The 11,049-nt window shown below is 60.2% G+C and overlaps 1 protein-coding gene across 1 annotated transcript in view; it reads left to right on the top strand.

Annotated features, from left to right (window-relative positions):
• The window catches only part of Col5a1 (collagen type V alpha 1 chain), a 191,169-nt gene that overhangs the window by 90,351 nt on the left and 89,769 nt on the right, over positions 1–11,049 (top strand). The window contains 2 exon segments of the mRNA XM_048813424.1: positions 3,195–3,408; positions 4,383–4,545. Of these exon segments, the coding sequence (XP_048669381.1) occupies positions 3,195–3,408; positions 4,383–4,545 (377 nt within the window).

Raw genomic sequence — 11,049 nt, 5'->3', positions numbered from 1 at the left:
TAGGATCTGGGGTCCCTGCCTGGCCAAGGCTGGCCTGTCCCTGGCTCCCCTATACAGTAGGAGCTGGGGTCCCTCCTGGCCAAGGCTGGCCTGTCCCTGGCTCCCCTATACAGTAGGAGCTGGGGTCCCTCCTGGCTGAAGCTGGCCTGTCCCTGGCTCCCCTATACAGTAGGAGCTGGGGTCCCTCCTGGCCAAGGCTGGCCTGTCCCTGGCTCCCCTATACAGTAGGAGCTGGGGTCCCTCCTGGCTGAAGCTGGCCTGTCCCTGGCTCCCCTATACTACAGGAGTTGAGGTCCCACCTGGCTGAGTGGACGCCCTGCCCTTGGCATCTACTTGAGATAGGAGGCCATCTCTCCCATTGTGGTCCCAGGGGTGTCCTCGGGACGGGCCAGCACCAGGTTTTGAACCTCCCTCTGTTAGTGACTGGCAGTAGAGCCAGTCCCTGCAGAGGGCTGCCCCTTATCCCCTTGGGCCCAAATCTGGAAGGAGGACACAGAAGCAGAGGTTCTTCATGTGGCCCTCCCAGTGCTCCTGAGTCACTGAAGCTCCAGCTCCCAGGTCCTGGCCACCTGTCCAGTTGGCCACACCCTGAAGGTCACTCTGTCCAGCCTCCTCCATCAGCCTGCTGTGAGGTAGTTGACTTATTCGGTTATTGCTGTTGTACCTCCCTTGTAGAGATGTCCCTTCCTGAGGGCAGGGAACCGTCTGTCCATTGACTGTGTCTTCCTGGAGCCTGGCACTTAGTAGGGACCAGTCAGTGCTTATTGATGATGTGGTCAAGTGAAGCCGTCAATCAATACGCCCAATATGGCTTAATATGACTTGGCACGGTGGCAGAGCATCTGTTAGGCCCCTGCTGTATGCCTCGGATGCCCTGGTGCCGTGGGCCTTGGCTGAAGAAGGCAGACCTGCAGTGGGGAAGGGCCTGGCCCTCTGCTGTCCACCCCCAGCTGGGGTTTCTGGGAGAAATGCAGTAGGAACCTTGGGATCCACTTCTAGGCTGCCGATGGTCTAGATCAGAGTGTGGACGGCCAGGCTTGTGTCGTGACGAGAATGGACCGTCTCAAAGTGACAATAAATCCATTGTTATTTTGCCAGGAGAGAGATTAATGTTAGACATAAGTCATCTTTTCAGGTTTTATCTAAGCTGAGAAAATTTGTTACCAGAGAGATTTTTGAAATGGAGAAACAGCATTTTAATGAGCTGGGCAGGATGGGGTCCGTGGTCCTACACAGTATATCATGCTGGAGCAGTGGACCCTGACAGCCACCCCTCCCCACTCCAGACAGGACGGACTCTCAGGGACAGAGTGTCCTGAGGTGGGATGGGAGCAGATGGCCCTGGAAGTGAGGGTGAAGGCATGGCCAGCTCAGATTGCAATTGCTAAGGGCTCCTTGGACAAGGTCAGTGACCCCTTAGCTTCAGGTAAGGTGACCCCTGGCCTTTGGGGCCCACCTGCTTTTGGACCTGGGACCTGCTGCTGGCCTGGCTAGTTGGGCACTTTGGCACCTGGCCACTGGTGGATTAGGTCTCTAATCCTCTCATGGAAACACTGTGAGCCTGTGGCTGTGTGGTTTGGTGACCTGTGGAATCTCTCCCTTGTTGTTGAAGGTCAGCCTCAGTCATTCCTCAGTGAAACCTGCCTTTTGAAGATGACCTCACTGGCCACTGTCACCCACCCACTGGAGCTGCCCCAACACTGTGGCCCAGGGGCCTTGGGGTAGCGGGCCATGGCGCTGGGCTCAGCAGATGGACCTGTGTGTATGGCTCTTTGTGGGTGCCTCCCCCTGCTGCCCCAGAGGCCTGAGGACCTGCAGCAAGGGATCCGAGACCCTCTGGGCGGGCTCCTCCACCCGCCAGGTGCCATCTCATTCCAGCCTTCAGGACCCAGCTGGTTTCACTGCAGCAGCTGTGGCCTCTCACGAGATCTCTGCCCGTGTCCTAGCGTGCGGAAGTGCAGGCTGCAGCAAGCCAGGTCTCCTCCACCCCCTCTGGAGTCTTAGAACACTAGGGTGTGGTGGCCTCTGATGTCACTTTCCCCACCACTGGATACCTGCAGTGCCTTATTCCATCAGCAGAGGGAGCCCACAGATAGCTTTGTGTTGGAGCTGCTGCTGGTCCAGCTGTACCACTCAGCAATGGCCTCTGGCCGTCTGGCCATCTGGTTGACCTGCTCCATTTCTACAGAAGGGTGGGGCTGGCGTGGAGCCTGGTCTGCTCCAAGCCCGTAAGCCTGATTCTTGCCCTTTCTGGTGTAATGAAGGATGAGGTGGCTCAGGCAGGTCCTCATCCTCTTTTTCAGCCAGTGTCCCTGCTGACACCTCACTGTGCACAGGTGTCTCAGTGGGGTCTGGGGCACACTGATCTGGGGCACTTCCGGCTGACTCCACCGTGTATTAGCCAGCTGCGTGCCGTACAGCAGCCCTGGGCTCTCAGCAGGACTGCAGATTGCACCAGCCAGGGCATTCTGGCTCCGTCTCCAGGGTTGATAGAGAGGAGGCCGAGATTCCCACCCTGCCGCGGGCTCAAGGCAGTAAAGCCAGTGGGTTTGGACACCCAGGGACCTCTGGGTCTGGCTTAATGAGCTCAGATTGCTTCTGCTTCCTGTTATGAGGGACATCTCCTCCTGTCAACATAGTAGGGATTTGTATTTGAAAATTTAAATTTTGGATTTGAAGTCTTTTGACTTCTTTCTGTTTTCTCCTTGTTCTGCACATTAACCAGGAAATCTGGAAAAGCACAGTTCCAGCTACAGCCCCTGCCTGTGGCCTGTCCCTTCTCCAGCCCCCCACTTCCCCTCCGTGGTGGATGCTGGGTGTGCTTAGACACTACAGAGGACAGAGATGCGGAGGCAGCGTGTGCCTGCGGCTGCTCCTGGTCTGGGAGGTTCCAATTAGGATCTACCCACAGGTTCCCGAGGTGCGGGAGCTAAGGAGAGGGCACCCACCGAGGCTGCCTGCCGGAGGACCAGTCGGCCTCCTGGAGGAGCTTGCATTTGAACTAGAGGGCAGCTTGGCCATGTGGCGCTGAAGAGCCGCAGGAGCAGTTCAGTCGAAGGGCAGCTGTGCAGCCCTGGCTGTTTGGCACCGCAGGCAGCAGCAGTGTCCGATCCCTGAGTCCGTCTGTTGGCACACAGCCGTGGGAGGCAGGGTGGGGGCTCCCAGCGGCTCTCTCACTCTGTCCTCTGTTCCAGCGTCTGCATTCCCTGAGGACTTCTCCATCCTGACCACTGTGAGAGCCAAGAAAGGCAGCCAGGCCTTCCTGGTGTCCATCTACAATGAGCAGGGCATCCAGCAGGTGGGCCTGGAGATGGGCCGCTCTCCTGTCTTCCTCTATGAGGACCACACAGGGAAGCCTGGGCCGGAGGACTACCCCCTCTTCAGGGGCATCAACCTGTCGGATGGCAAGTAAGTGGCACAGGGGTGACCTGTTGGAGCGGGGAGCAGGCTCCCTGACCTGCTGGCTGGCTGGGGCGCTGCAGCAGGGGTGCAGCCAGCAGCACTGTGACACCCACGTCACCAGCAGGAGATGGCACTGAGCTCAGAGACCTGAGGTTCAGTGGACTTGGCTTATGCTCTAGGGCTTTGGGGGTCCTGGCTCCTCCCTGGGCCTCATTTCCCCTTGTAAAACCCACTAACTATATCAGATGCTGGCCTCCCTGGATCAGAGGGACGTGGGGTTGTGTCATTACACCATCTCCTTCAGAAAGGGCTTCAGTGTCCTTCCCAGACATTGAAACCCTCGTTGTGGAGCCATGATCTAGGACACAGTTGAGACCTGCCAGATCCTATTGGCGGCACACCGACCCGGGTGGCTTGGAAGCCAGCCAGCCCTTGTGGATGTGTCTGGGGCCGAGTGACAACCTGGGAGGATCTTCGGGATGTGACCTCAGTGTTCTCCTTGGGACTCGTGTGCAGATATGTTGGGCCTGTCACTCCTGTCAGATGCAGTGGCCTCTGCAGCAGCCCGCGGTTTCTCGTGGGTTCAGTGGCCATACTTAGGCTGGTACTCTCATGCTAACATGTGACTGTGACTGCAGCCTCCCTGCGGCTTCTGCTGCGGGGTGCGACAGTGCTGCAGGCCAGCCTGCTCGGAGCCTCCACATCTGCCCTGAGCTCTCCATGCTCCTCCCTCTCGGGTGCCCCAGGAACTTAGGGGGTTTGGGTAACTCTGAGAGAGGAGGGTTTGGGGCTCTGCGGGCTGAACTGACCTCACGGTGGCCCATGGAGGCACAGGGATTCCTACCCAAGCTTATGGCCCCAGAGGCTGGACTGCAGCCTGCTGTGACGATGAGGGAAGGGGCCCTCTGGGCCTGGAGCATGGACAGCCTGCGTGGACAGCCCCCAACACAGGCGGTAAAGCCTGTGTTGCTTCTTTGCAGGTGGCACAGAATTGCTCTCAGTGTCCACAAAAAAAATGTCACCTTGATCCTCGACTGTAAAAAGAAGACCACCAAGTTCCTTGACCGCAGTGACCACCCCATAGTGGATGTCAATGGCATCATCGTGTTTGGTACCCGGATCCTGGATGAGGAAGTGTTTGAGGTAAGCTTGGGGGCTCAGCGGTCCCCGTGACCCCTGGGGCGTGTGCCGTGAAATGCTAGCTCCTCACTAGAGCCGTGGGAGCCTGTCTTGTGGCTGGGGACTGGCTGGCCTCCTGTGTGGTCAGTTTTTGAGGCCTCTGTTGCAGCCCCAAGGGATGCCTGTACCCTGCAGGCAGGGTGGCCAGTCAGGCTGCTGGTGCAGGCCATGTGGGGACAGCAGTGACTGTCTCATCTGAGGGCCTGATTGCATCTCTAGCACCCCATCTTGGCTGGGTGGACCTGAGGTTCTGGAGGCACAGCCTGCTGCCTTCTGATGTCCAGGGGCCATGCTGGGAAGTGGAAGCACCCTCTGAGTGCACTGGCAGGCACAGTGGGCCACTGAGTGGAAGGTCAGGTTGGCATATGCTGGCTCCATTCAGAGTTCCAGTGGCCTGTGGAGCCTGCTTTGCTGGGGATGCTTTAGAGACAGGGCCAGTGGCTGAGCACCAGCCGTGGGGCCCTGACCTCAGTGTGGAGTCCTAGATTGGGGTTCATCATGATGTAGCCATGGAACCCGCCCTTGGCCAGGTTGGTTCAGAGTCTTTCAGGCCCAGGTGGGGGCCGCAGAATCAGGTGGAACCTCTGAAGGTCCAGATCCCAGGACCCCAAGGCCATCCCGGCATGCTGGGGCAGCACTTGGAATCTGTCAGGGACCGAAGCCCCTTTGCTGGGCTGGGCTCCTTTCTTTTTACGTGACTTGGTCTTGCAGAGATTTAGAGGCACCAAGGGCGCCATGGCTGGAGTGTGTTTGGATCCTCTGGGTTAGATGGTCTCTGAGAGCTATCTCAGCCCCTGGACTTCCTCCCCAGGGCCCCAGAGCCCCAGAGACAGGACAGAATGGGGTGGTGTTCCCCAAATTCCCGAGAGCCAGTGCAAACTCCCTGGACCTGCTCACCCACATAGCTGCATGTGTACCCACCTGGGTCTGGCCAGTGGTCTCATGGCTGGAGTGGGGTCCAGGGCAGTGTCTTTTCGAGGACTTCGGGCCTTCCAAGCCAGAGCCGGTATGGACAGTCCTGGGGCTCTGAGGGCAGGAGCAGGTGTGGCAGTGCATGCTCCTGTCTGTGCCCATGCCCGTGTGGACAGTGTCTGCTGGTGGAGGGGAGGACAGGGGAGGAGCCTGCCACTGCCCACATGAGGAGCGTCATCTTGCTGTGAAGCCACAGCATAGCACAACAGTGAGCCCAGGTCAGCAGAAAGCTGGNCCCAGGAGCCCCTGGCTGAACTCAGCTCTTGAGGTGTTGGGTGTGGGCCTCGGCTGCTGCCTGTTCTCAGCTTCTCCCTCTGTGAAGTGGAGTCGTAGCTGTGGCTGCTGCCAGACCTTGGCTAGAATCATGTGGGGTCAGAGGCACAGCCCCCAGGTAGTAGGTGCTTTATGACGCTGGCTCTCACGCTCTGGGTGCTGATCCAGAGTTGGCAGGAAGGTGGGACAGAGCCCTGTGGTCCAGGGTGACCAGCTGGGGACCAAGACAGCTGTCTCTGCATGGAAGTGGCGTGGGCCCCGGGACAAGGGCAGAGCCGTGTGTGAGGCGGGTCTGCTAGACCCAGCTGCCCTTCTGGGGACCAGGCCTCCAGGCTGCAGCAGCCCAGGGGCTCTTGGGGCCGGCCAGCAATGACAAATCGAGTGTGTTATGGAGGCACACCCTCTGGGAGACTTCCGACGGGGCTTGTCCTGGGATGAACTGCAGGACATCTGGGGCTGTCCTCAGCTAGGCGGTGGCCTCCGGGTTGTTCGGGGGGCTGGTGTTGAGAGGTGGCATGGGGGTTGCATGGCTGTTTTTACCTCTTGGCTGGTGGGGGGGTCTGGCAAAGCAGTGGCACTGGGAGCTTCAGGACATTTTTGCACAGCGTGATTGACAGCAACGGGGCATGCACTCGGGCTCTGCTCAGCCCTGGGAGCCAGGGCTGCTTCTGCTGCTGTCCTTATATCTGTTGACCAGAATCTGCCTCTGGGAGCCCCCTGAGGCTGGGCGGAGGCATCGGGTGTGAGCCAACCTCCAGTGTTTCTGCGCTGTGTGCTGTTGTTCTGGGGCCTGGGTGTGCTCCCAGCGTGCCTTCACTATAAAGTTTCAAGGAAATCCTTTTTCTCACCTTAAGAAATGAATGGGACCCTGATGCAGGTGCTGCTAACCTGAGCTCCCTGGGCATGTTGGGAAGCGTGAAGGTGCAGAGGCTGGGGGAGCAGCGAGTGAGGGGGGCCGGCCTGGGTCCCAGCCATGAGAGGGCCACTGAGTTCTCCAACCTCTCCGAGACCCAGTTTCCCCATCTGTGAGAGGAGGACAGTAGCTGCGCCCTTCCTGTGTGTGTGCGAGGCGTGTGCAGGAATCAACCCGGGAAGCGTGCATCCTGTGGCTTCCCTCTTTGTGTTGTTAGAGTGAAAACAACTTTTAATATTCAAAAACAAACGGATCTTGAAAGAAGGACCCAGCTTCCTCCTCTAGTTTGTTCTTCCAAGGAACTGGCCGGTCTCTCCCGGCAGCTCTGGTGGAATGGCAGGCCACAGACGCACCCCGGGTTCCGTGCCTCCGGTGACCCCTGCCCTCCCGTTGTGGAGTGTGATTGAGTGCGAGGGGCTGCCAGGGGTGAGGGAGCCCCGCTGACCACAGGCTGTGAACGTCTGAGGGCGGCTTTCCCAGCCCTGGGTTTCCTGGCTGTTGGCTGGGTTCACAGCGGGAAATTGGACCTGTGTTCCCTAATGAGGACCGTGGAGCGCGGCGGAGCCGCAGCACCGGGACTTAACACGGTAACGATGAGGCGGGTGAGCTGGCCTCGTGGTCTCGGCTGCCTTTGGCCTGGGTACAAGTGGAACTGAATTTTTATTTTTCTTGAAATAAAAGGGAGTTTAACTCTTGGCTTTCCGAAAGGCTTCCAATAAGGACACTTCCCATTTTAGCCGGTTGGCCTTTCTAGAATCTCTTTTTCCTGCAGCCACCGTCTTCCCTGTAATATGGCTTCCGCTCATTGCAAGCCAGCTGGTCCTGTGGTCTGCGGAGCTCTGGGCAACCGGGGGTTCAGCGGTAACAGGCTGGTGGGGTAACACTGTGCTGGAGGGTGCCGGCTGAGCCCTGTGCCCGTGCTGCCTCAGACGGGGGCTTGCCGAACCCGAGAGCTTGTTTGGGGCCCCAGGGATTTTTATGGGTGGCTTTGTCCAAAATGAAGTGCCCTGGAGGGAGACAGCCAGGGACAGAGACTCTCAGGGCCGAGCCAGTGTGTAGGCCCAGTTGCCCTGGCGGTGCCTGGTCGCTGGCCTTGGTCTGGGCCTTGGCACTCTGCTCCGTGGCCCTGCCTAGGAGGACTTCGGAGGCCTGGAACCTTCCAGGAAGGGCTGGAAGGCTGTTTAGGGGCAGGGCTCCTGAGCTGTCCTCCTGTTGTGACAGTACCTCTGACCTGCTGAGCTCTCCCTGTCCAGGCACCTCAAAGCCTGGGTTAGGACATGGAGCTGCTGGGCTGCTGACAACTGACCGCGGACACCCTCCTGAGCCCCAGCAGGTCTTTGGGCCTGGGGCCACCAGCATTCCCAAGGGAAGGGCGGGCAAGGGGTGTGGGGAGTGAGGCAGGGCCTGTGCCCTCAGCTTTAGGGTCCTGTGGTGGAAGGACCCTCCTGGGCTGCACCGTGAGGAGCATGGCCCCGGTGGCCAGCTAGCAAGTTCTGGGCGGGGAGCCAGTGTGCTTTTAAGCTGCTGATGGTTTCAGGGGCAACAGGACCAAACAGACTGTAAACTCGAGCCCTCTCTGTGAGCCTCGGGTGCCGCTGGAAAAGAGATGGTGTCGGATCCAAGCGGCCAGCAGTCTCCCTGCCTGCCGCCTCACCGTAGCCTGGGACAAGCCAAGCGGTTGACCTAATCCCGATTCCATTTTCCAGGAGCCTCTCTTTTCCACTGACATGTTCTTTCCTGGAATCCCGTGCTGGCAGGAGGGAATGGGGCCTCTGCTGGGGAGGCCCTTCTTGGCCTTCCTGAGGAGGCCTGGACTCCTTTCCATGAGCAGGGTGCCATCCTCCACCGTGAGTGGGTGGTAGCCAGGTCCCTGGGGAGATGGCACTGGGTGTGGCTTTAGACCCAGGTCCTGCTCCCCAGGCTGTGACCCCTCTGAGCCTGTAGGGTGCTCCCAGGAACCCTGCCGCCAGTCGCCTGCTGGCTGAGGGCCTCCCTGTAGGCCTGTGCTAGACCTGGGGACATGGCCTGCAGGCACTCAGCTCAGGCTGCTCACAGTCTAGTGGGGCTCACGGGCTGATGGGCAGGTAGCGGGTGGCAGGGGAGGGCTGAAGACCGCAGACCGTCACAGCACACAGGAGGGGTGTGCTGGGACTGCAGAGCCACAAGCCTGGGCACAGAGAAGCTCGCGGGTGTTTGCAGTGTCCTGGCCGCAGTGTCCCTTGGTGGGGGCTGCTGTGTGCATTCGCAGCATGCTCCCACTGGGCTCCTTAGCTCTGGCATCCATCAGCCTCCCGGTGGCTTCGGCCACGTGAGTGACCCACCGTCTGTCGAGAGGAGCTGTGGGGCCTGGGGTGCTTCCTTTGCAAAGGCTGACGGGGCTCCTCGGCAGGGCTGCCGGGCCCACTTGATGTCAGCCCAGCAGGCACCAGGTGGGCTCAGGGAGGACGCTGCCACTGGCAGGCAGCTCTGTGGCCCCTGTCACTGTCCCCACCAGTCAATGGCATTGATAGGCCAGGTGTCCCACTGCAGGGACCCTGGGGTGGCTTGTGCAGGTAGTCCCTGCCGGAGCCCTGCCTGAGCCCTGCTTCTGCAATGTGGCTGCGGTGGCTGTGTCGAGCAGCCCCCCAGAGGGGACCCATGCCCAGTGCTGCAGAGACCCCTGTTAGCAGAGCTCTCTGTGCCAGTCCAGGCCTGTTATCCCTGATAGAAGGAAGCTTCCAGAACTAAGTCACAGGCGCAGGGCCCAGCAGTGGGCAAGGGAACTCAAACCCAGGCTTCCCAGCATGCATCCTGGTGGGGCAGAGTGGAGGGCAGCCCACGCCCAGCCAGGCGAGCAGGGCACCTGTGCTGTCTGAGGAAGCCACACTGGCTGCTTCGGGCCACCTGAGGTGGCAGCTGGGCCTGCACGGCATGGAGGCAGACCCGAGGTGCCTGGGCCTCTTCCCCTGTGGGAGGCGGAAGGGCAGCGGCAAGTCGAGGGTGGAGTCAGGGGCGGAGCCTCCCTTGCCCTGTAAGGCCTGGGGTGTTGTGTGCAGCAGTCTCCTGGGGCTGCCCAGCATGCTGTCATACGAGGTGGCAAAGCAAGGAGTCTGCCTGTCCTCTCCCTGTGCAGAAGGCCTGCAGTGCAGGACCCAGGAGCTGTGGGGCACAGGGTCCAGGAGCTCATCTGAGGGGGAGAAGCAGGCTCACACTAAACCTAGGATATTCCCCATTTCAAAGTCCGTGGCTTAACTCCATCTGCAGGGATCCCACTGCCAAATAAGAGACCTCCCAGGGTTCCATGGATGCACCTTTTTGGAGCCCCCGTTTAGCCCACATCCCCAAGCTTGTCTGGTAAAGGGGTTCTCCCACGAGTCCCCAGAGAGCATGGGTATGTGCAAGTGAGTCTCTGGGCGGGAGTGTGAGGCTGGTTTCCAGTCCTTGCTCTCACCAGGGGCAGAGGCCGTGGCAGGGGACACGCTTCTTGCAGGGCAGTCGGGCAGCCCTGTGTGCGGCTCCCAGGCCTGGCGGCATGGCCAGTATGCAGGTGACTCGGAGGTGTGACTTCATCTCTGGCTCTGGCCCAGGAAGGGCGGGTGCTGGGGAGCAGGCTGCAACCTGGCCTGATGCAGGTGGCTGGCAGCTGGCCAGTCAGGGTCTGGTGGCCCTGCTCAGTGCTCTGTTGAGCGGGGTCTCTGGCAGCCCCCCAGGTGGAAGGGCTATACTGCAGGCACCGGTAAGGAGGGGTCCAGAGAGGCCGATAGAGCTGTGCTGGGATCGGGCCCACCAGGGCTTCAGGTTTGTTCCGTGGAAAATCTGAGCAGCGGGGCCGTCTCCCAGCTGGAGAGGGCTGACGTAATGTTGGAAGCCCAGCCTCATCCAATGATATCATGCTGGGCAGATGGTGGACACTCTGACCTGGGTCCCCTGAGAGGCTGGGTAGAGGCTCCTGGAAGGGGCTCCTCAGTGCTGTGGAGGGACCAGGATAGGCAGGGCCACGTTGGAGGAGGGACAGAGGGGCAGTGTGTCACCTGCAGGAGAGGGCACCACGGTCAGGGAGCCCACCAGAGCCTAGGAGCTGCTGCTGGCAGCTGATGGCGAGGGGGTCCTGCCGCGAGTATCTGTAGTGCAGGGCCCAGGGGTGCCATGGCGGGCTGCGCTCAGGACCAGCCTCCCCTGGCTGTTTGTGTGGCCCTGGTTGGCCTCAGCTAGAGAGTGGGCACTGAGGTCGGGTGCACGTGGGAGAGAGAGAGCTGGCGGGCCATGTCCTGGGGTCCCACCAGGAGCCAGCAGACACGGGCCCTGCTGCCCCTCAGTAAGATCACACCAGT

The sequence above is a fragment of the Marmota marmota genome, unplaced genomic scaffold, assembly GCF_001458135.2.
Source record: "Marmota marmota marmota unplaced genomic scaffold, marMar, whole genome shotgun sequence".
In the NCBI taxonomy this organism is placed as follows: Eukaryota; Metazoa; Chordata; class Mammalia; order Rodentia; family Sciuridae; genus Marmota; species Marmota marmota.
Note: the sequence above shows the minus strand (reverse complement) of the source record. Positions and strands in the feature narration are given on the sequence as shown.